This window comes from Cibotium barometz, chromosome 3 (assembly GCF_041138505.1).
Source record: "Cibotium barometz isolate CiBa-2024 chromosome 3, ASM4113850v1, whole genome shotgun sequence".
Classification (NCBI taxonomy): Eukaryota; Viridiplantae; Streptophyta; class Polypodiopsida; order Cyatheales; family Cibotiaceae; genus Cibotium; species Cibotium barometz.
The window spans coordinates 61,928,096-61,954,126 of NC_141048.1; the positions used below are offsets into that span (position 1 = coordinate 61,928,096).

The 26,031-nt window shown below is 42.5% G+C and overlaps 1 protein-coding gene across 2 annotated transcripts; it reads right to left on the reverse strand.

Moving 5' to 3' along the window:
• Nucleotides 1–2,866: 2,866 nt before the first annotated feature.
• Nucleotides 2,867–22,988, reverse strand: LOC147640354 (calmodulin-binding receptor-like cytoplasmic kinase 2). Of its 2 annotated transcripts, XM_086779569.1 has the most exons (9): nt 22,827–22,988; nt 22,640–22,752; nt 11,658–11,872; nt 11,319–11,551; nt 11,123–11,182; nt 10,656–10,824; nt 10,477–10,566; nt 3,751–4,049; nt 2,867–3,618 (listed from the first exon to the last, which is right to left on the reverse strand). In XM_086779569.1, the coding sequence occupies exons 3-9, from the start codon at nt 11,749–11,751 to the stop codon at nt 3,403–3,405; spliced, it is 1,161 nt and encodes a 386-aa protein (XP_086635695.1). In that variant the 5' UTR covers nt 11,752–11,872; nt 22,640–22,752; nt 22,827–22,988; the 3' UTR covers nt 2,867–3,402. The 2 variants fall into 2 exon arrangements, with proteins under 2 accessions (XP_086635695.1, XP_086635702.1); XM_086779576.1 differs by lacking the exon at nt 11,123–11,182.
• Between the last annotated feature and the right edge of the window lie 3,043 nt (nt 22,989–26,031).

The following is a 26,031-nucleotide window of genomic DNA, read 5'->3' on the forward strand; positions in this document are numbered from 1 at the left end:
ACTGCTGCTGCTACTGCTGCTGCTACTGCTGCTGCTGCTACTGCTGCTGCTGCTACTACTGCTGCTACTACTACTGCTACTACTGCTACTACTACTAATACTACTACTACTATGATCACCGTATGTGAGCTGCTTTGAAAGGATTCCCGTGCTTTCAAAGCACCCATGAATAAACACGAACTATGAACTTCTTTGTGTCTACTAGTAGCTAGTCTCTTGTTTAAAAAGTTGATACTAAAGAGGCCCCTGCCTGCGACGTTGGGATTTGATGTTGACACAATTTTAGTGGCTTGGATTTATGGTATTTCTGATATTACCAAAGGAACTTTTAATTGTTCCATAGGTAGGGAATCTCTGAATATAGAGGAAAAAATTTCGACATTTCATGGTTAATAAAGGAAGATTTCCTATATAAAACTAGGGAATTAAATTTCCTAGGTACTCAATGGTATCTGCCTACATATATACACACACACGTATGTGCATGTACACATAAACACAAAGTCTTCTGATTTTTTTTTAAAAAACTCATATTCTTTACATCTAACCTTATAATAAACATACAAAGAAATGGTTTTAGTAATCCTACTTTAATAGCTTATCTTTGGCTTGTTGAGTGTAAATACATGCTACTAATACAAATACCATAAAATGTTAAAAAAGAGACTAATTAGTTGTTGCACCTTGATTGTAATAATGCTTTAGAATGTTCACTCAATGCAAACGTATAAGAAGTGTTGACAGGCTTGGAGATGAGAACGATAAGCAAGAACCTGGATTGCATGGCAATGGTGAGTTTCTTGGAGTTGAGAACAATAAGCAAGACCCTGGATTGCATGGCAATGGTGAGTTTCTTGGAGTTGAGAACAATAAGCAAGACCCTGGATTGCATGGCAATGGTGACTTCTAAAGGAAACACATGCAACTTGAGAGAATATTATTGGAACATAGAAGATGCTCATAACAAATTCTAATGCATATTTCTGGAGAAAAGATTTTATTGGCAAAATGCATTTAATATTAATGATATGATGCATTTCAAAGAGAGAGCATCTGAGACATATAAGGAGGCTTTTCTCTTGAAAAAAAGAGCCCAAAAACACACTCCCCTATTTTAAGCCACAATTTTTTTTTTAAATGAGCTCAATCAAAGTCTCCAAAATATGTGCACATTTATGATTAAGAAGCAGCATTTTAGAAAGGCATTTACATAATGTGATATTGTACTCTTTTTCAAGGCAAAAATCATACATCATTTTCAAAACATAAATGCGCTCTCTATTTAAAATCTAACATGCTCTCATTAATTTCCCAGTTCATTATAAGCATTGTTGATTGGTTGAGTTTTGGGCTAAGTAAGGTTAGTCCTTCAACCTACAATCAAACAACCATGCATGTAAGCACCAAGGCTCGACCAGGGAGAGTATTTCTTGATGTGTATAGGTCATACATGTTGTACCATGATATTTATGAGCATAATACATACCACCTGGAGATAGTACACAAGGTATGATAGTCTCTAAAGATCTCATAAACTCATATAAAGCTCATGATCTCTTACACAAGCTCATAATCTCATATAAGAACTCATAATCTTCTTAGAGCCCTATTGATATTATAAGAGCCCACAACATTTCCTTATATCCAATAAGACCCCCTAAGAGCTTATAGGAGACTACATGATTTTGTATGTAGTGGTAGGAAACTCTCTTGCCAATGGTAGTCCATAGAGTTTTGCCTAATATGCATTGTGAGCTAGTTGAAGGGGAAAACTATGTCAGGTGAGAGGGATGTTATGGACTTGAAAACCAAATCTTTCCTTTATGCTTATAGCAAGCACCTCATCCCCCTTTTCACCATGATGGGTGTCTAAATGAAGGATTTATCCATTTTGTCAGTATGCATGAGCTTCACAAAATAGCCATGATACAACCCTTTAATCAATGGATGTAGACATCGTGTAGCTCTCCCTACTGATCATGATAAGTCTCATCCTTCCCCAATAACACAAAAACTAAAGAAATAAATTTGGGTATTGAAATATGCTTTGTCATTTGAGCAAAGCGTCTACCTAACCGTTGAGTGCTACCCAATCGTTGTGTGTTGAGTCTCATTCAAAATTAAAGGCATTTGAAACTATACACAATCAAGCTAGGTTTCTCCCCCCATTTGAACCCACTATACCCAATCAAGCTAAGCTTAAGCATTCAGTTGATAGCTTAAAAAAGCTTGGGCAGTATTCTCTAAGCGTCTCTATTATGTTCTAGCTTTAAGATATCACATCTTGGCCATAAAATTATTACTTCTTTATGGGTACCATATTACAAAACCAAGTAACCTCTCATACTAATGGCTTCATATTGATGGCATGCATAGCTTTATTTTCATGTATCTCCCAAATGGCCTACTATTTGCTTAACCATTTTACGCTAGCATACATCTATCGACCCCATGCTCAAGCTGATAACAAAATGATGGGACCTCAACGAACTCATTAACAATCAGCATCTCTTAATGATTCAACGGTTCAACGAAGGACTACTACTTTACAATGTTGTCTTTGATTTGCTCACACAATAGCCTAAATAACACCTTGATTATTTAGTGATTTCAATATTGCATATCGAATGGAACTTGAAAAGCTTACTTGATTCCACCTAGGATACACACATAGAATGCCACTCTTGGGACTAGCATAATACTCTTGTCCAGCTTTTTCTCGTTTCATGTTTAATCCATGAGTTATAAAAAAACATTACTCACCTTGACAAGGATAACAACCGTGCATCACTTTTGAAGCCTACAAACCCATCAGAATCAAAGATCTCTTGAAAAACATTATTCTAACCGCTCAAAATCAAAGATCTCTTAAAAAGCTCAAAGCATATTTTTGGCATATATCTTAAACCATGTGCTAGTCAAAGCCCACGCCTTTAGAATGATTTGGATTTGGTCGAGATCTCCCTACCTTTAAAATTGAGATCTCCCTTTGTATGATTTTTTTTTCCTCTCTTTTCTGGAGGACAAAAAATAATAATAATAAATTGAGAGCGAACATTAGGACTAGGACTAGGACAGAGACAGAGACAGAGACAGAGACAGACAATACAGTGCTTCAATCAAAGCAGTGTCACCACCTTCCAACATGTTATTGGACAGCTTCAAATTTCACCTGTGCATCATACATAGTGCTCGCTGATTGGGTGCAAGACCTGTTCATCAACTTCCCATTTGCCCCCAATTCTACACTACCCTTATCTGCAAAAACTGCCAAAGGCATACCAGGACGGGCTGAGATCAAGCAGAGCCCAGTTTGTATAGCCCATACAACCCATGTGTTAATAATATTTGAATTTTGTACACCATGAGAACCTAACACAATCAAACCCGCAAAGACCCATTTTATAACTGCCCCTGGGCAAGAGTTTGGCACTCTTTTCGGACTCTCCAAAGGTACTCTGAAGCCTGCTTCATAGTGGGTCTATCATGCCTTCTTGGTGCAGAGCATCGGAATGCCAAATCAAACATCTTCTCAATCACAAACGATGTTGCCTCCGATTTATCCAGTCTAGGGTCCAAAAGTTCTACAACCTTTCCCTCCTGGAACTCCTTGTAAGCCTGCATGATTGTTGCTAAAAACTAATGAGATGATTAATGGAGGCCTTTAGAAAACCAAAAGTGCATGGGGCTAGCCAATCTACATGGTCCCCTTTTTTTTTTTTTTTAAGAATGAACATAAAGAGTACTAACCCAACGCACAGTAATCCTTTCCTCAACGTCCCTATTATATTCAATGGGCCTTCTGCCCGTTAGAAGCTCCACCATTAGTATACCAAAAGCATAGACATCGGTTTTTGTTGTTAACTGGTAGGTTTTCAAGTACTCAGGATCCAAGTACCCAGCCGTTCCTTTTACTTGAGTTAACACGTGTGTAGCATCTGAATCTAGAGGACCAGTTCTAGAAAACCCAAAATCAGCAACTTTGGCCCTGAGATTCTCTGTCAGCAATATATTTGAGGCTTTCACATCTCTGTGTATGATAGGCTGATCTGCCCCAAAGAAAAAAGACTAAACTTGATCAGGTAGTCGTATACCATTACACAAAGCTATCGATCTTCAACATAAACATCTTAGTCCATCGGCTAGTTTAATTGCATCCATGGGGGGAGGGGCGCGCACACACACTATAAGGCTCCTGGTCAGGTGCGGGTGTTAACAAAGATGATTAATGTAATGGAAGACTTAACAGAAACACAAGCACACCACAAGCAAAAGCTCTATGTACAAAGTGGTCAAATGACTCACTCAAACCTGAAAACTGACGAAAAAAACTAACCTCTACATGAGAAATCCATGAAAACCCAAGTTGCATGAGAACCTGTCTGCAAAGCAACACTGACTGAAGATGGAAGAGGAAACTTGCTGTTGAAGTTTGGGGCTAAAGACTGCACCTCCTGGCTACTCCAGGTATACGAGCTACTCCAGGTATACGAGACGGTTGGCTAACATGAAGAAAAGCTCAGGTAGTCGGTTATATCCTTTTTCCTTCCCTATTTTTCGCCTGTAGAAAGGCCTCCTTAGGCTCACATTTAGTGTTTAAGCTCCTGTCCCAACCATTTACCATGGTGAAGGCACCTTTATGCCAAGGTGGCCAGAGAGAGACTATGGCAGCTATGGATGTGGGAGGGCCAGCCTATTATGAGTCTTCAGTGGGACCTAGGAGAGTGGACATTGCAGGATCCAGAGGACAGAGAGGGGTCGCCTAGTATCCCCTTCTTTGCTTACAATGCATGGCTGGGCCAAAGGATTCAGATGTTAGAGGTGGAGGGTACTCCAACAGTAGCTGCAGCACAGTCCCAGGGCCTCTCGCCGCATTTTCTAGCAGATTTCTCGAAGCGGTTGTGGGACAGCTTTCAGCCATGGAAGATCGCACTTTTCATGTGGCAGCTGGCACATAGGAGCGTAGCAGTTGGCACTTGGTTGGCCATTGGGGGCAGACCAGCATTATGTCAAAGGTGTGGCCATCCCCAAGAGTCTCGGCATCAGTGTCTTGGGATTGCCCAAAGGCCCAACAGGTCTGGGAAAGGATCCTACGCATTCACCTCCGCCTACTGATCGTTGGATCCCAAGTTCTTGCCAGAGATGGGAGATTTGCAGTAGTATAGCCGCCTGGCATATATGGAGAGCTCAATGCAACGAAGCCATCGTAGGCACCCTCACCCCGCCAACGGAGTCTATCCAGAGCACCTGGCTCAATATCATTCATACCCTCTGTGGTCAGTGGGGGCAGCTTCAGGGCAGCTCAAACCGCATGAAGAAGTGTCGGGAGGCCTTCCTAGAGATCTAGCGGCATGGTCCCTTTCTTATAGATAGTGGTGGCGAGCCCACTTGGCATTACAGACCACCTGTGGTTATTTTCCCCTCCCCCCACTGTATGAGATTATGAGATAGCCTTCTCCTCCAACAACTGTAACATGCGGAAGTTTGATGAATAGAATCGGTACTTCAATGGACAGAATTCAGCATTCTTTCATGATGAAGATAACACACAAGATAGAGAGATACGTGCAGAAATAGAGAGAGAGAGAGAGTGTGTGTGTGTGTGATTCGGACATAGTATTGGGTCCCGAATACCCTCTATAGGTCCCCCACCATGGATGGTGTATTTGCTTTATTAGAATGATGCAAATCTGTAGATCTTCTGACTCTTGACCTTTCACCTTCACCTTGGTTTTAGGCTCCCTTTCCCCTTGGAGTTCTGCAGCTCCTTGTGAATTGTAAGATAACTCAAATGAATCCTAGACAATGCTTATATAGTAACTTCTATGATGGTCGGTGGGGAGATGCATGGGTCAGCCTGTTTATATGATCACCCATGACCTGAAAATCATGCCTTTAATTAGGCGCCTCTTTTCACACTTAGTCTGGCTGCCTTGGGCGCTGTCCAGACTGACTGCTGGCAGCTACTATGCCCTGGCCGCCTACCAGTTTGGCTGCCCATGGGCTAACTGACTGGCTGCCCAGTCCATAGGGCTGGCCAAGCCCACATGGGCTGGCCGCCTTGCTGTCCAGGCCCCCTAGAGGTGGCCGACAGTATGCCCTGGCCATGCTGGCTGTTGGGCAATCGCCATGGGCCTCCATGGCCCCTCGGTTGGCCTACAAGGGATACTCCCTTGATAGGCAAAGGCTACACACCCTTTCTTGGGGTAGCCCATAGGGCTTCCCCCTTCTCCTACATGCAACTACATGCTCTCAAACCCAAATGCCTAGTATCAGGCTACAAGCCTAACACCTGGCACACCTAACATCATTCCAGAGGGTGACTCACAGTACGGACTAGCACTGCTTCATGTGCGAGACTTGTACACCTGACCTTGCTTGACTCGTCCCGGACTAGGGATCACATGGAACCAGTTTCCGCGCCAGGTCCTGCACTTGTTGTGCAGGTATGTCCACGTGGTTGCTTAACTTGATGGAAGTTGCATAGCCTCCAGATAGTCCAACAATAAAGCCGAATAGTCGTCGAAAAATCCTCTATCAAGCCAAATCGCTTCGTGTGTCCCTTGGTCTTGAAACTTCGTGAGAAACTATCTCTGTCTTCGGCTGGAGCTGTGCTTGAAGCGGTGCAGAAGAATCTACTCGAGAACCATCACTTCAGCTTTGTCAATAATGTCTAGTTCCACTTGGTCTTTAATCTCTGAAGAGATTGGACCTACATATGGTTTGAGCAAACTGACGTGGAACACATCGTGCATAGTCCTCAGAGGTAACTTCAACTTCATCGACACCTTGTTGATCTTTCTCTGGATAGGAAATGGTCCGAAGTTTCTGAAAGATAACTTTGGGCATCGCTTGCCCACCTGTTTCAGCTGGTGCTTCATAATCTGAAGATATATCCAATCTCCTTCCGAGAATTTCACATCTCTTCTATCTTTGTTGGCCTGTCGAGTGTAGACATCCAGCACTTTCGCTAGCTTGTCTTTGGTAAGACTCCGTCAATCTGTTCCCTTCAAGGACTGAAGACGAGGTTCAGGTCGATAGCAATTGGAATGGTCTTCCAAACGTTGCTTCATAAGGAGTCCTGCCAATAGCTGAAGAAAACGAATCATTCAAAACTACTTAAACTAAGGAAAAAAAGATTCCCGCTTACCTTGCTGATCGTGGACATAACATTTCAGCATATCAAAGGCCAACTGGTTGTAAATCTCCATTTGGCCATCTGTCTGTGGGTGAAACGCACTCAAAAAGTTCAATTTAGTGACTCGTAAACTTGGTATCACGATCTGACACTATGGTCCTAGGAATCCCACCAATCAAATAAAATGCCAAATGAACAAGTGGGCAACGCCCTCGGCAATCACATTGGCCCTACATGAAATAAGCATAACAAATTTGCTAAAACGATCAACAATAGTCAAACATTGCGTGTTACGCTTACCCAGACTCGGAGGCAAATATGTCACAAAATCCATAGATATATCTTGGAAAGCAACCCTGCTTTCTTCCCATGAGAAGCTTTCACTTTCTAACAAATCTCAAATTGTTGCATATGAGTGAACACATCTAAGCTCATTCTTGGCTAATAAAACTACCGCTCTAACTTCTCCAGAGTCGAGTTCATGGCCCTGTAACCACTGGTGATGGCATCATGGGCGTCATGGAGAAGAGATGCCTGGGATAGACCACGATTGGTTCTAGCCCTTGCCACTTGCAGTAGCTACCTTGGGCAATACTGGAAAACTGGAAAACTGGATGCACGTTCTAGCGCAATCCCTTGAACTTGTCCTCGAGCCACTCAAGATAATGAGGTAAAAACCGCTTCTTGAGGTCAGGGACGAATTGGTTCCAAACATAGTCGCAACTCCGAAATGGGAATTAGCATGGACCCAATGAGTCCACCTAGAAATGGCCTCACCCTCAATGTAGCAACTAGCTAATACTACCTTATCCACATCTGACTTTCTACCTGCAGCAAAATAAGCTTCAAATTGATGAATCCACGAATACAAAGCGGTGCTATCGAGTATACCATTATACTTATTGAAGTTCACCTTCTCACGAAGAGGAGTTGAGGAAGTCGCCAATATCGCCCTTACGTTCAGAGCTCCAAGTAATCGCTCGTGTTCCTTGTGTCGTCTTTGGTAGGGTGTGCTATTGCTTTCTTGCCTTCATCATTCGAAGCTCCATCTCTTGCATCTACGACTCAAGTTGAGAACAAGCCTGCTGCATTAACCCCTCATCGGACTTAGTAGAGGAGGAACTGGGGTAGGAATCTAGGTGATAACTGGTGAGAGGGGGGAAGTAGGAATGTGGAAAGAAAAGGCTGGAAGTGGTAATCTCATCTCCAAGGCCTAGATCATAGCTTTCTGCTCAAGCATACGTATTATGATCTCCCATGAGTTGCATGAAACTCTGAAACATCAATGTCATCTGCTCCCTGATGCCATTGTTGTAGAAGTGACAGTCTCTTCCCGGATCTATTGTTCTCTCTCATCGTGGGAGGTCGCCATAGTGGGAGTGGTCAAGTTTCTTCCTCACCGAAACAAACCATCCACGGTGTGTGGGAGACTTGTCTCGTCGCGTTCCAGAAGCTGAAAACTAACCGTCCTTCAAGGGACAAGACTCACACCGGAATGGGAAGTGCTGCCGGATTCTTTAAACCAACCACACAAGCGGGGGAAAAAATGGCTGAATCTCTTCACCAAAAGGCAAAGCTCTAATACCACTGTAACATGCCGAAGCTTACAAACGAGGATTATACATCGATAAACAGTTTTCAGCACCTTTGTTCTTAACGATGTATAGCACAGTGTAATAAGAATAAGAGTGCAAAGAGAGGAGAGACAATGCACAATGTTGGATCCCAAATACCTTCTGAAGGGCCCCCACCACGTATGGTGTATTTGCTTTATTGAATGAAGAGAATGACTGACTGCTGGCTGTAAATAGCCATGAGTGAACCGACCCTGGAGACCTTCACTTGGCTGAGGTAACTCTCAGCCTGAAGATGACCCTTGATCTTCACCTTCCACCTTGCCCTTAGTTCCCACTAGGTTGTCTAGGCCCTTGAACCCTTGGCACTTGCAGAAATATGACATGATCTTAGGCAAGGGACTGAAGGGTGCTTATATATGCATATCCAGAAGCTAGTCGGTTCACAGATGTTGTTGGCCCAGTTAATATGCTCACGACTTGTGAAAATAACATAAAAGGCTGTGCTTTTCACATGTGCGATGCTGAGCTGCAAGCACTGCTGGCCGACTGGTGGTCTATGCTCAATAGAGCTGGCTGACTGGGTCTTAAGCCCTGGGTTGGCCTGTGGGCAAGCCTTTGGGCAAGCCCCACATGGTTTCCCATGCCTAAGGCTCTTCAAAGCCTGTATCCTGTACCTAGACGGGTGCCCGTGCATCTGGCTAGAAGCCTAATAAATGCCCAGTACACCTCTACATCATTCTAGATGGTTACGAAGACGTGCGGGACATGAAAACGGTAAAAAATAAAACTGGAAACAGGTCCCAATGCCATGTCATGTCGAGTTGATATCCAAAGCTCCTTGGACTTCGAGCAAAGTCAAAAACTCGATAGAAGTAACGGATACCCAAAAGAGAACTTTTCAGAGACACAATTGTGCCATCTAACTCTTCATGCTTGCCCATAATCCCGCAATCCAACTGTGACACATCTGCAAGTAAGCCGTGGAAAACTTTTGTGGGTTGTGTTTGGACAGCCAGGTTTGGGGCTGATTTGGTGCTGATTTAGCAGCCCTATAGGTGCCCAAAAATGCCTAGGTAAGGCACCCATAGATGGAACACCCTTAGGGCACAATATTAAAGCATTTGGAGATGCTAACCCCGCCCTTGTATGCACATGGAGACGCAGAGGGAGGGTTGCATGTGTAAATACAAACATCATATTTCATTGGCTAACCCCACCCCTGCACATGCAGGGAGAAGGTGGGGGGTTGAAGTGTCTTCATACAAACACCTTACTGAATTGGCTCAGCCCACCCTTGCATGCCCAAAGGGACATTCACACTCATTGAAAGCTTGCTTTCTTAATACAAATACCTTGCTTCATTGGCTAATCTCAGCCTTATGTGCTCACAGAGAAGGGAAATACAAACACCACTTCATTGGTTAACCCAGCCCTCACCCGTGCAAGAAGGGGAGGGGGGTTGAAGTATCTTAATTTTAAAACCTTACTACGGGGGTTGAAGTGTCTTAATGCAAAAATCTCCCTTCATTGACTAACCCTGCCCTTGTGTGCACAGAAAGAGGAGGGCAGGAGGAAGACTTCTTGGCAAAAAATTCAGGCTGCCTTCTGGATTTCATGAGAACAAAGTGTTATTTTAACTTCCTGATAGTTTACTGCAAAGCTTCAGATCATCAATCTCATCATACGCATAGGCATCTACTATATACCATGCCCATCGTAAATGATAAAGGCCACCCAAAAAAGACCCACATGGAGGCCTACCTGCATAAAGGTGGAGGTACGTAAGGGCATGGGAAACATCAATTGCAATATCCAAACGAGTAAATAAGTCCAGTACCACCCCTAGTTCACCTGCAATCAGAAACACACCAGAACAAGAGGTTAGTATAGGTTATGCCACCAGCAAGTCACCAATCCTTAGCATACAAAACACCACTCACAATCAAGATGCTGTCGCAGATTTCCATTTGGCACATACTCTTCCACTAGAATTCGTTCATTGCCCTCTTCTAGGTACCCTATCAGCTTCACAAGATTTAGGTGTTCTACTTTCGCCAGCATATTGACTTCGCTTTGAAACTGGGCTGTCAATCGTGCCTCAAACAAGTCCTGTCATCGAGATTGTTAACCTTTAGTGGTTTAACTTTGGCTAGTATACCAATTCAAAAAACACATCTAGCTGTTGGAGGGCCCTTGCAAGAGTGGCCATTGCACCATGTTCCCCCACCTGGGGAAAAGAGTTCAAAACCTGATACGTAGCATGATACATTACCCTCTCTCAATATATATATGTATATGTGTTGCTAAATACCTCTCTCTCTCTCTCTCTCTCTCTCTCTCTCTCTCTTTATATATGTGTGTGTGTGCATGTGTGTTTTTTGCCTTATGAACTTTAGCTATCTTGTACCTGGACAGCTGGGTTTGTAACTTCCCTTATGTTTCCTGTATTTTGATTGTGGATTTTCCCCTGCACTTGGAGGTTTCCCACTTGTAATATACCGTGTTACAAAAAAAAAAATGTGTGTGTTTTGCTAAAGACCTTTCTTCCATGTTTTTTCAAGACAAATGTATAGATGTGTGTTTGTGTGTGTGTTGCTGAATACCTTTCTCCCACGTTTGATAGCCACTGTACTGCCATCTCTAAGCTTTCCCCTGTAGACAATACCAAAGCCTCCTTGGCCAATTTTATAAGATGTGGAGAAGTTTGACGTTGCCTTGTTGAGTTCTGCCATTGTGAAAATGACAGCTCCAGCATTCGCCGCCGCCAACGCTTCTGATGTAGAGAGGGATGTGCAGATGGATGCATTAGTGGCATCTGTAGATGACTCAGAGAACACTGAAAAGCAAAACCCAAATTAAAGACAAAGTTGTCCTTCAGAAAAAAAGAAAGGAACTTGAACACTTCATCAAGCTTTTTCTCCCTATAGTAGTACCCTACTCACATGAAGTGTCCTTATTTCCATCAGGTCCCTTCTTCATATTCAAGCATGGGAAAAGACGTGAAAAAAATCCATCGGATGACTGCTTTTCTTCCATCTATTGATTTTTTTCCCCAAAAAATCTCTACTTCTAAACCTCTAGACTATTGCAATCTCCTCCAAGAAACATGCCTACAACTGACATATACACATCTTCGGATACTTTGTAGGCCAAGCTCCTGCAGCAAATGAGTCAATTTATCATCTGATCAAAAAGAAAAACCAAACGCATGCTTCAAGCAATCCATGATCTTACAGAAACAACTAAACCACCATCTTCACTTCTTGCTGCGCTAAAGACATAAATTTGTATTTATTTATAATAACATGAATACACATGTAAATATGTGTGTATACATGTATGTGTATAAATTTGTAACATGTATAAATAGATGCATGCATGCATGCCTACACACACACACTTTTTCTTTTTCTTTTTTTGTAAAACCATTGTTCTATTACTTAAATGTACAAAGAGAAGCACCCTCATGAGGTTTCTCATTAATTCACAAAACTAAAAACAGTGGAAAAACAAATCTAGATGTATCTGATCTAGCTATTGGAGCTGATGACAGTCATATAAGGATTGGAACAATGACAGTCATATAAGGATTGGCACAATGATTGATGGAAGTACTAATACTTGTCAATCAGGGGTGACTAGAAAGCCAGTCAACTGCATGCAATCCAAAGTGACCAGAGAGCCCAAAATCTTGTCCATTCGAAAAATGGAGCCATTTTTGCTAGTCTCCTCTCACATCTGACAAAGATCCAGAAGTTCTAGAGAAATGTGTACAAAGAAATCTAGTCGTCAAACGCACAGATAAACTATGCAAGAAATCTTGGGTGTCAATACAACGCCCTAGCAAGTGCCGGATGGTCTCATTAGAGCATTAACACCTTGGGCATTGAGCAATAGTAATCTTTCTTTTTGCAAGAGTTTTACCAACAAGGAGTACTCCTGCAACGCACCTGCACCCCCTCTCCTTGTCCTCTTTGGTGCTGCCCCCGCCTCCTCTTCCCCCTTCGCCCGTCGTTGCTCTCCCTCCCTCCCCTTCTCCTGTGCGCTGCCCCCCCGGGCGTTTCTTTCTAACGCCAACCCACCAGTCTTCCAGTGCGCCCCCGCCTTCAGCCTTCTTCCCACCGGCAGAGTGCCACTGTTTTTTCTGTTTTCCGCCTTGCTACCCCTACTCTTGTGCACCCTTACCTCCATTTCGTCTCACCTCCTCTTTCAAGTCCCTCTTGCAATCCTTTCTCTCCGCCTTCTCCCGCCTCTGTGTCGCCTCCTTTTCCCTCGTGTGAGCTCTCCATTTCATCTCACCCCTCTTTCGAGTCCCTCTTGCAATCTTTCCTCTCCGTCTTCTCCCGCCTCTCACGCCTCCTTTTCCCTTGTGTGAGCTCCCCCTTTGCCTCACCTTGCTTCTCGTGCCCTCCCCTTCAACACTTCTTCACCACAGGTTTTTTGCATTCGGGCAGTTTCCATTTCAGCAAGTTTCGGCAACTTTTGGTCTTTGAACCCCCAAGAGGACTCTATATCGGGAGGGTGACACAATCCCCCCCCAACCTCCGCTTCAGTTCTTGCTCGGGCGGTCCCTTCGTAATACGTATCTGCATAGCCTCCCCGGACTCAGTGCCTCATGCCATATCGCTTCCTTGCCTCTACGGGGGACCCTATTTTGCAAAGAGTTGAGTACCCTCACCTCCCAAGCCAATGTTTCATCTGCCAACAAATGGGACACCTCACTAGAGCTTGTCCTCGCCATCAATCCAACAGGGCGTCCCCAGTGGTCCCCCCCCCCCCCCAAGTTCCCAATTCAGATCCTCATCAAGGGGAGGGGAGGGATACCGACCCCCAAGCACCACAGCACCAAGATACTGACCTCAGTCAATCCCAGTGCATGAGAGTAGCAGACCGTTGACCCAAGGTCAATCTACGACAGACTTCCAGAGCGGAGCGACACCGCCAGGCGTGCCAAGTTGGCAGGACACAAGAGGATACGGTTGTGTCAAAGAACCGTTACCAGCATTTACCTCAATAGCCCCCCAATGGTGATGGGCAAACTCCCTCTCCCCTCTTCAAGGAACCTGCCTTCGATCCCCCTTATCTGGAGACCGTTGCCTCATTGCATTCTGATTCCCGTGAGGCTCTCTAACCCTTTTCTAGCCCTTTAACTATAGCATTTATGTTGACCCAGGCTAATAATGGGCAAGGACACTTTTTCCCTCTTCATGCCACCAAGAGGGAATGTCACATGCACCCTACACTGAGGTGCTTACTCATTCATCATTCGGCTCATCATTCAGTGTAACATTGTACATCATTATTACACTTTTAGGAACATTTGTCGTATGTTGTGGCCCCATTGTGAGCCCAATCCCGGACATGTCAGGCACGAGCTACGTAGATCAATCACCCAGTTGTAGGTGTCAAGGTCAATCCCTTAACCCACTTGGAGAACATTCATTTAGGTCATCCTTGCATTAGCTAGCCTATAAAGCATTTAGAAACATTGTTAACAGAAGGCTTAGGCCTATTTATGACCAAGTGTAAGCCCAACAGGGCGTGCCGTGACAGACTCAACCATGTATCCAAGAGAGAAAGATATAGAGAGGGGGAGAGAGATAAGGGATTATGATCAATGTGGCAAATGGTGACTGGACACACTTTGCCTGGGTATTTGGACATGATCAGCCAGGGGGCAAGGAATAGGCCCCGCCCCTTTCAGAAATTTATTCAGAAACAATCCACAGGCACGCTGGCCAAGATCAATACAACAATGAATACAAAAAACAAACAAATATGCCAATGTAGAATCCCAAGTCGAAGCCGGTGTCAAGGCACGAGATCTTTGATGCAGCACACCACGGGGATGACCCACAAGAATCTCTATAGGGATAGTACCAGATCCAATATCCAAGTCCAAGTCCAAGTTAACTCCAAGCTTGTTCTCGAAGTACATGGATTGTGTAGATGATGAAGTATGAGATGATCAACTGTAGTCTTGTTGTCCAAACTTGAGAAGGGACAGCCCACACAAGACCATTTAAGAGCGTATGAACCGGATTAATCTCACAGGGGATACAACAGATTTTGCTAGTGCCCAAAACAGCAAGTGGTGGTGGTGTTTGGGCAGCACACAAGTGCTCTGGAAGCAGTACAACTGGCAGCAGACCATGGCTCAGATGGTGGCGGTGCATCCAGGCGTAACAGGAGGTGTAAGAGGCGCAATCCAGGCGACTGCCAGGTGACAGAGGTTCTGTTGGTGGCAGGCAGCTGCAACAGCAGTGTACAGGGCTGCGTGGGTCTTGTACACAGCAACCAAAACAGTAGATAGCGTTGGGAGGCATTGCAGCCAAAAAGTTCAGGAGGCGGCGGTGGTTGGCGGGTGAAGAAGGTACAGAAAGGCAGCAGTACAGGGCTGATGGTGGCGAATTCGTACAACCTGACAGCTTAGTCAAGTGGAAAGCAAGTCGGCAAAGGGCAGATCAACCAATTTAAGAAAACAATCTCCATGCTTGATGACAATGTTGACGATGGTGATGTTGATGATGAAGATGATCTCCACACACTTCATGATCTTATTCATGGAGCTATAAGAGAGGTTCAAGCCTTTTTATACTTGAAGAGGGCCCTGCTTTTTGCCGAAAGCTTACAAGGCTTTTGCTTTTCTTTACCTTGCTTTTCCTCTTTTTGCTTTTAATAATAAGATATTACTCGTCTTTTAATAAAATTCTTTACCTTTGCTTTTCTAACTTCAAGGCCTTGCTTTTTGGCCCTAGAGCTGCTTTTTGAAAAAGTGGCTTTTAGCCTTTTGGTCCGGCTCAATCTCCTCTTGCCAATGATATCCCTGGCTCACGGTCAATCTAGATTGACTTTTTGCTTTTTCTTGCTTTTTGACCAAGACTCGTGCTTTTCCTTGAGCAAACCTTATGGTCCCTGTCCCCATGCCTTCTTCCACCTGTCTGGTGTCCGAGCAAGGGTTCCGTGAGTGAATTAGAGCTAGAAGGGCCAAATAGTTACACCAAGCTTTTGGGCTCACACATGGGCAGCCCTAAGAAACCCTAGCTTCAATCAGCTAGTTGGAACTGGTAAAAGCAGCAATCAGCCAACCTAATAATAAGCAAATCACACATGGGAAAGTGCACAAGCATTTAATGCTTTATTCAGCCAATTGTGGGCATTTAAAATGGGCCGAAAACAGTCTATACTCACCGACCAGAATATCTCTTTCATGTAAGTAGCCCCACATTCCCTTGCAAAATCATCTCATTCCTCAAGAGTTCATCAAGTATTTTAGTGAACACGTGTGCCTAAAAGCCTTAGGGTTTCTACAGCATACAATTCAGCCTTCAAGCACGACGTGCTTCATCCCCTAGGCGGCATAGAAGATCCTCTCTCTTCAGCCAGCATATGTGCATATACTTGGCAGATCTGGACTTGCATACGTGGCTTCGTAGAGTCTTCTACAGTACTATTGGGTCAACATATGGTTCAAACAACGTTCGGTCTTCCTCATCCTTGTGTTTGGACGTCCGCAGTCATCATTCACATCATTGTACAAGTTCTCCAAAGTAATACAAGCAAATACTCCTGCTGGGGGGGGGGGGGGGGGGGGGGGGGGCGGGGGGGGGGGGACTTTCAATGGGTAATTTGTTGGGACCCAATCTGGTGTCCACTCTTAACTTCTCTCTAAAGTCTTCTCTTTTAAGTAAAGTGGATAGCATAAACTTCCAGGTTTAAAGAAGGCTTTGTTGTTGCGTGTCACAGCAGTCAACCTATTGCATGCTACATGTACCATAATAATACATTGAACACGTAGCTCATCACTCTCTCGCTTCTCTCTTTGTCTAATCATCATTAAAGTTTGCATCATTGTTCTTTATCAAGTTTAGGGCTGAGGATCAAGTAAGCAAGTCTTCCGCGCATGTGATTGAGTCACTCTATCCTAACTATGATTCCGCTGCCATAGATAGAGAGGTAGGGATCTCACAGCCCACGCATTGATGTTTGATGAGAACCTAGTTGTTATGAGAGACTGTTATGAACCATGTTATTTGATGGACGATAGTCATGCTCATTTATTATTTGACGGGGACGCCCGAGTATTTTTACTAATCAATAATAGATGGATTTCCATGTGTGGGTGGACTCCCACGTGTATTTGGTGACGTTAATTCTTAGCCATTGATTCTAAATTTTGATCTAATGGCTCACAAAATTCACATAAACATAGCTTCTTTTGCCCAAAGGTTTTCCATACCTTCTCTTCTTTACCTCTTGGATTTTTGGATGAATTGTGTCCTTGTCCAAAGCCTTATACTCTTGCTGCAGATTCTACTCTTCCCGTGCAAGTATATTTTAATTTGTTGAAAAGCTTTCAAATTGCTTCAAGCCAATAGCCTTTGAGAAAAAATCAATTTCTTGATTCACTCTGCATGACCCAAATTCAATTCTTGAACTTACCGTGCTCTTATACCACTGTTACAAGACCATGGTACATGGAGATTAAATTATTCCACAAATTCAATAATAAAAGAAATTAAACCATAACATCATAGCATAAATCAAGAGCATGAATCAAAAGCATGAAAGATCAAGAACACAAACTAGGTGCAATCTCCCCCCCCCCCAACGTGAGTGGCTTCTTCTCGCGTGGGTATTTGTGATATATTCCAAAAGTAGACTTTGAGCCAAAAATAGAGCACATATCCATATTTGGATTTTGCCATTTAATTAGCCTTTGTTCTCAAGCCTTCTAAGGTTTGCACAATTTTCTAGTACAATAATCTAACTTGCGCACATATGCACATTACAAAATAAATCAACTAGTGCTCGCACGCACATTGTAGAATAAATTGACGCGTACGCACACACATATCACAATGATGTCAAAATAATATCAAACGCCATCACATGGCCACAAAATATTGTGAATATAATAATGAGATCTGTCCACATGCCACGGCTCAATCCACCATCCGTGCGACACCTAAATTGGTACCCTCACACTGTGCAACACCTAAGTCGGTACCCTTGCACACCTCATCACCTAAACTCATAAACATAAACCACGTCAGTGATAATCAATTGACATCGCATCAATCAATCCTAACGCGTTCATGAGAAATAGGCATCATCATAAAAAAAATATATCAAATATCAAAATGTCACCAAATACACGTGGGAGTCCACCCACACATGGAAATCCATCCATTACTGACTCTAGTAAAAATACTCGAGCGTCCCCGTCAAATAATAAATGAGCATGACTATCGTCCCCAGAATTCATCAAGTTATTTAAGAATTTCCATTTCGATCTAATTCATTTTTGGAATAAGACTTGTAATCTAAATTTGAGAATAGAGAAAAGTTGTGTCGGAATGAAAGTTTCAGAGGGAATTAGCTACTCCGTCTCAAACTTCTATTCTTAAGGTAGTGTTATGTGGAATTAATCTATGATATGGAACATTAGATTGGTTTCACATGGCTACACCAGACACATCTATGTCTTCTTCTCTCTTTCACAAGTCGTCATTTGTATGTGGAAGGTACCTCTGTGAAATGGGACACTTAGATCCGTTTCACATGTGTTCACTTGTTTGGTTTTATTTTCAGAAATTGTTTATATAATGATCTTGTCCTCCACTTGTGCCATGAAGCCATCCACTCATTGATTGCGCAACTGAGGACCGTTGCTTTGATACCAATGTTGCCTGCGCAAAAGCCTTCTTCTATGATCCAATCCTACGCCTGATTATGGAACACCTATAGATGCTTAATGAAATGATTACACAAAAAATAGAGAGAGAGAGAGAGATGTATGTTGGTGTTCAATATATTACTATATTGCAAAAAAATGTATGACTTCACGGCTTCATGAGGCCTTTGGCCTACCCAAAAGATGGCTAATGCACTTCTACTACCTACATGATGACCTAATCCCAAAGGAGGGAAGAGATGATTTGTACAAATGATGGCTAACGCTTATATAGGCCTTGCGAGAGCAGGTCGGCCAGATGAAGGGCTATCGGCCTGTTTATATGTCCATAACTTGCTAGAAATCAGTATTAAATGCTGTCTCATGTTCACAATTGTGGCCTTTATGCTGTTCGTGCTGCTGATGATGCGCCCATGATGCTGCCGACTGCTCATAAGACCAAATACTAGCCTTAGTAATGCCCTAAATGTTGTCTAAACCAAGGAATATGCTGAACATGTTGAGATTTATGCCATGGCACGGGTGTGCACATGCCACTCAGGTAGGGTCAAAAGAGAAGGCCTACATCATCATCATCCACATGGGATGCATGAAGGGACTGTCAGCTGACAGCAGTTGTGCATGCAGGTGGCCAAGGTCACAGCATGGTCTCAGCGGAAGTGCGCAACCCAGTCAACAAGTGCAGCCAACAGAATATTATTTCAAGCATTATTTGTTCATTTATGCTGGCCGACTACTGTCCAATGGTGACCTAGGCCCCTTCTATATATGTTCTATTGCTTATGGAATGAATGAATGATTTTATGAACTGAATGAACTTGCTGATTTATCAATATGTATCTTTCTATACATAGAATTTAATTCTATTGAAAATCATTCTTTTATAAAAATTAATCAATATACATCTTTCTATGCATGAATGAAAATGACACTTTTAGAATACTCTAACAATGGGGATTACTCTTTTTGATTAATAAAAGATGAAATTTATTGATAGACAAGTCACTCGAGCTCAATCTTGAACTCTCACGACCACTTCCCTCACTTCTTCGGCTTAATAGAGTCATCCTTCCACCTCTAAAGGAACTAGGGTGTACACTTGTGGTGCACATTCTAGAGGGAGAGCCGCCACAACAACCGGTAGAGACGATCCAGACCGCCAGATGAAAACTCTTCCAGAGGAAAGACTTGGACCCTCTACCGTTGTTGAGGAGATACCGAATACTAATGTACCACGTGATGTGATGAAGGAGGAGCCGCTATATGATTTTAATAGGAATCTCCTCACAAATGGATGGAGACTACTCATCATCCTCATCTTCTGGCTTGGATGATGATGAGTGAGTGGTGACTCATGAGACTTGATTTATTAGACAATGGCCTTGTGGCGACTAGTCGCTCTTACTAGTTAGTGGTTAGCATATCAGTATTTACTTTAGGAGCCTTGTACTTTCATGATTTATGATCAAACATGTATGATGTCATATTATTTTGTGATGGCTATATGACTATTGGTGTTCTACTAGGATTTCAGATTTAGCAAGACTTCATGTTGTATGCTCACAGCTCATTTGACATTTATAGAACATAGATGTTTGAATTTCAATTATTTTTCGCGCAATTTTGTGTACCAGTGTTGCTAAATTATGAATGGTTTATAATATATTTTTTTTATTATATATATATTATTTTAAAAAAGTGAACATACTTAAAGTACTTATCCCGATGCGTACTTTATATACTCATATGCATACTGTACCGTACCGCACCGTACCTAAAGTACACAACCACTATGAGATGGAGTGGTCTGCAACAGGCGAAGCCAAAGGAAGCATTCCCTGAGGTAGGTACGCATACCCAGTACCTCATTAAGCTCTCGGATCATTTCCAAAGGCCTAGCAACAAGCATGATCAGTTCCAGAAGGTGACCCGACGTTGTGTCAAGGTTAAGGGAAAACACGCATGGGAATAACAGTGAACAAATGCTCAACTCTTCATCAAAGACTTGGAAGTGGAGATCAAGAGTGAAGGTGTTCAAACCAAAAATATCAGTCAGTAAGTAGAAGTCAAAGTCAGTAAGCAATGTCAGTTCAAGGTCAAGTTCAAGGAGGAAGGATAACAAAGTGTCCACCCCGCCATCAAGTTTAGCAAAAGGAAATGTCACGTGCACACCTGTGCCATGGCTAATCTTCAAAATGAACTGGCTTAATCCTTGATTAGTACAGTAGTTAGAACAATATCATCATTAACATCATCAGTAGCAAAGCACCAGAATCATCACCATCAAGATCATTATCATCAGCATCAGAACCATCATCATATCAGCCTCATCATCAGGTTCAGCATCATCATCAACCACATGAGATGCATGAAGGGGCTAACGGCTGACAACAGCATGGTGTCGGCTGGCGGCAGCCTTGTGCATGCAGGCGGCCAAGGTCATAGCATGGTCTCAACAAAAGTGGGCAGCCCCGTCAACAACAAGCACAACCAGCAAAATATTATTTCAAGCATTATTTGTCCATTTATGCTGGCCGACTGCTGTCCAATACTCATATATAAGCATAATTCATAAATCAGCAAGTTCATTCAGTTCATAAAATCATTCACTCATTCCATAAGCAGTAGAACATATGTAGAAGTGGCCTAGGTCACCCCTATGGGGCTGACCATAGCCCTACATCATGTACAAGCATCAAGTCACCTTTTGTACCACAATAATACAAGAAAACTTGACACCTAATCTCTCTCTTCTTCTCTCTCCTCTGTCTTAATCATGTGTTAATTAGCGTCAATGTTCTTAATCAAGCTTAGGGCTGTGGATCAGTACAGCAAGGCTTCCACGCATGCAACAGCATGTGTGTAAGTACTTAGTGCTCATATCGTTAACATTATCATGAAAGAGCTCTTCTTTTTCCTCAGGTCCTCTGCCCTGGCTTTCATACCGAAAAGGAGTGTGTACCTAGCAATATTGCAAGCACCATCATGAAGCATCTTCTCCTTGCAAATACACGTCCCACACTTCACCGTCAAGTGTTGGAATCTTGGAAACGTCAACGCTAGAAGACGACATCAAATCATCATCGACGTTCTACTACGCAGGAAGTTTCTTAACTTCCAAAAATCTATCTTTTCAATTGTATGTGTTAGGTTCTCTACCCGGTAAGTCCCCCAAAATCTGAGTTATATATTTCGGATCCTTTTGGATTTTGTAATGCCTTGTTTCTATAAAAGGCTCCTCTCCATCATTCCCTTTTTGCCCCTACTTTGGGCAAGACGTGACCTCTGAGTCCTTTGCACTGAGCCATGCTTTATGAACCTATGAGCCATGCTTTTAGCGTCTGAGCCTATTAATGAGCCACTAAGCCGATGGCAAGGTCCATGTCTGGTCTTTGCTTGTGTTAGAGTATGGGACTATTGAAGGTTATGCATGCAACTCCACCATCACTCCGAAGGGGGGTTTGTTGGGTAAGCTACAAGTCTGCAGAGTAAGTAACATAGACTGAGGAGCACCCTGTCGTTCAATGCTCAGCTTTCTTCAAGATGGGGGCCACTTCCACTGCCTATTCAGAGAGGGATTCGATCCCCTTGGAGAAGTCATTGGGTATGTGGATCAGAGACGTGAGGCACTTTTCTTGCAGGAATAACAGAGAGTTAGGGTAAAGCCAAACACTCTGCATGATGAGAAGGATACACAAGGATACCCAACTGGCACACCTTGAAAGACCTCCACCCTCAAGAGTCCTCACACAACCTTCGGACAGTTAGCTGGATCTAGGCATCCACAGACTTGTTTAAGGACATCTTGGAGACGCAACCCATGATTCATGGAACCGCATTTACTACCCAAGGGAAACTGCAAAAGTGCAGAGGGGGATTGTGGACATGCCATCTCGTCAGACAAACTCAGATGCGCTGGCAGCCATGGGAAAGGCAAGTGGGGCCAGGGCCTACCAGTGACTAACCAGGCATACAGTTGGTTACGAGGACCTACCCAGTTCAATATGCTAATTCTTTGTTGCTGTACTTTTTAGGGATGCTCTATGCATCTCCTATAACAGATTCTGTATAGAGCAGAGATTATTGCATCTGTGTGTGTGTGTGGGTGTGTGTGTAACAGTACATGGCAAGCTAAACATGGGAGTAAAAAGGGGCATGCAAAATCAACTTGACTTCAAATCTGAGCAAACAAGGGATCAAATTCAAATGGAAACACGAATCAAGCACCTGTATCCTTGCAGAAAGGAGCAGAGATGCGCCTCAGTTAGCAAGGCATGACCATAGACTATCCATTAATCTTGAAAAACGCAGGCATCGAACGAGACACTATGCATTTCGATCTACAGGCCATGTAGCAATTCCATGTTAAAGCCAATCTAGAGTACACAGGCTTCAAAGCAAACGGAATGCATACCAGATCGGAGATGAGCTTGGCTTCCACACAGCAAAGGAACAAGAGTGGAAATTAGGAAGATGATTTCCATTTATGAGACCTTGCTGTATGGCCAGCTGCCCTTAACGCTGATTGGACATGATACTCAAACTTGTGTGACTCGTGTTGAAATTAGAGCTGCATGGCTACAAACGTTAGTCAATTTGAAAAGATGAAGAGGAGAAAAATTATGCATCCTTTTCGATTGTCTTTTCCTCTTGTCCAACAAAAATTAAAAAGCCATCCAATTTTCGTCAAGTACAATCTTCTTGCACTCAAAAAAGAAACTAACTTGTATACTCAACTCGGACAGTGGCCTTAGGGCGGCTTCTAAACGCATCTGACACTCTACATTAAGCGAATGTGGTAAGCTAGAGTCCTTGACAACGCCACAACAGAAGGCTCACCAACAAACGCCCGCACAACCGTGGCTTCAAATGCATCCCAACTGTCAACATATGAAGCTAACATGGTGCCTTGGTGTGCGCCGACACCTAAGTGGAAGGCCCACTAACAAACGTCTACACAAGCCTAGCAAGTTCAACCCTCACATTATGCTAATATATAAAACAAGGAGCTTTGAACCCAGTGCCTCCACGACAATTGTAGCCACTTGGCCTCTCTTTCTTGTGTGCCTTCAATGTTGCTAAACTATAATCATAACTGTCCGAATCTTGTGAAGAGACCTTTGCACTCGAGAGAAATGGAGGACGGCTGTTTGGATGTGTTTGGTAATTCATCTATAAACTCATACGAGGATACAACAATATTAGTATTGCTATCCCTTCTAAGCATCCTCTATGCTAGTTCTCAATGGTGTCCAAATGGTAGTATTTTTGCACGACCATCCCACCTATGGCTTTTTTAAAGTGGCGTCTTCTCCATAGCCTACAATGCTTCTACATCTTTTTTATTGTTTAGTTCTTTTCTCTTTAAAAAATGTAAAGAAGCAACAATGGAGGCGCACTAATGTTATTTCTCACTAACATGAGAATAAGCCCTTTGAAGTTCATATAGAATGAAGTTCAAACATATGATTTCTACCATAGCCCCATTGTAAGGATGGGCCTTTAAGAGCTTTACATCCCCCCCCACCCCCAGCAACTAAAACTATACAATGTGTGAATGTGTAGTGAACATGGACAAGTAATATCCCCAACTTCCAAGCTTGCTCTCCCATCAAAAATGGATATGTAAATCTCCTTAAAGATCATAGCCTTTGCACACTTCAATCAACAACATGCTACTCAATTTGATAAATGGGTCATTACAAGTGATTGTGACCTTGCATATGTACATGGCATGATGTATGGTGGTAAGTGGACATGTGTAGACAAAAAGCTTTAACATTTTCACGACAAAAGTTAACGAGCATAAAATTCAAGATGGCATCTTCTTTAGTTGGAAAAGCGCAATTATATGGTTTTTGGGTATCCATGATTGACGGTTGCAATATCCATAATTGATCACTTTCACTTTTGACATTAGAGATCTCCAATTTAAAATTCAAATTTACCAAAATGTCTTGAAAAAAAAGGACAAAACACTCATATTTTTCTTATTTTGAGTTTGAAGAAAAAATAAATAAAAAAGGGCTTGTCGTACTTTTTTCCCATGGTGTCCATATAGTAGCCCTAAATATCTTATGCACCTAAAAAGTGTGTGGTTAACATGCATTTGATGCATGGTCAAGATCAAGGCTCTCCCTCCCAAGTCCAACTTCTTGAAGCTCTATGACATGATATCGTGTTCCTATAAAATCAACCACCCTATGGTTTTATAAAATTAACCACCGTAACATTTTCACTTTTTTAGGTGAGCCTAATGGCTTGCTATGAATAAGGAAGATAAATATTTCCACTACCTACATTAACCACTAACACGTATCACCCATCACATCCACATGTGTGAGATCTTAAAGGAAGGGTTGCATATGAAGGAAATTTTCACCATATTTTTTTCCTTTGGTGTTGCTAGTAGTTAGTCGTGTTTATCTAAAGTATTACTATTGTGGAACTCTAGAAACTTTTTCAAAACCTTTACAACTGTGTTTATCTAAAGTATTATTATTGTGGGACTCTTAAAGGAAGGGTTGCATGGAGGAAATCTTCGCTTTTTTTTCCCCCCTTTGGCGCTGCTAGTAGTTAGTCGTGTTTATCTAAAGTATTATTATTGTGGAACTCTAGAAACCTTTTCAATACCTTTGCAGCTATGTTTATCTAAAGTACTATTATTATGGGACTTTTGAAACCTTTTCAATACCTTTGCAGCTTGATAAAACATTGCTAAATTAAAGCTTCCCTTCTCGTGGATGGGGATATTGCAAAACATGGATTCTTAGTCCTCTATATAGCCAACTACATTTGTTTCAAAAACATTATTATTTATTATTAGTAGGTGCAAAGCAACATGTTAATCATGGAAATTCCACATCGTGTAATTCCCAAATTTTAATCTCCTTTTTAAATTTTCAAGGAATTAGGCTTACATTTGCCATAATAAGAAGCATTTTTACACCTATTTAAAAACCTAACTCATAATTGACATGAAAAATAATCATTCATCCAATAGCGATGCCCATTGTCCCACCAAGTTATAGACATTTTGTTAAACATGGACGAACACCAAGCTAATACTAAAAAAAGTGGACCATGAGAGATGATCAAACCTTTATCCTAAGCCATATAGATTGAATTCTCGAACCACATGGCCGACAAGCCAATTGCAAATTCAAATGCAAAAATGAAATCTTACCCTAGGTCCATCCATCATACCATACGGGAAAACATGTGTAAAACCATTTACAAATGTTGAGCAAGATTAATAACCCCAACCCCTTGTAAAAGAGAAACAAACACCTCTAAAAACAAGGGCATGAAAATAATCACAAAAACTCCAACCCCTTTTAAAAGAGCAACAAACACCTCTAACAAGAGCATGAAAGCAATCACAAAAACCTCAAATTTTCTATTTCTATGTTTTTTAAAGTCCAACACTCGACTCCCAACCTCCCACTTATTGTCACATCCTTTCTTCTATTCATAATAAGTAGCCAATTGTTTAATTAATTGATTCAATGTCCATGTCTAATATTTCTAGTAAGTATGTATGGCAAGCATCTAAATTCAAAGATGACACAAATGAAGCATCTCCTTTAGCCTCCCTCATTTAGGAGGTCTTGAAGGCT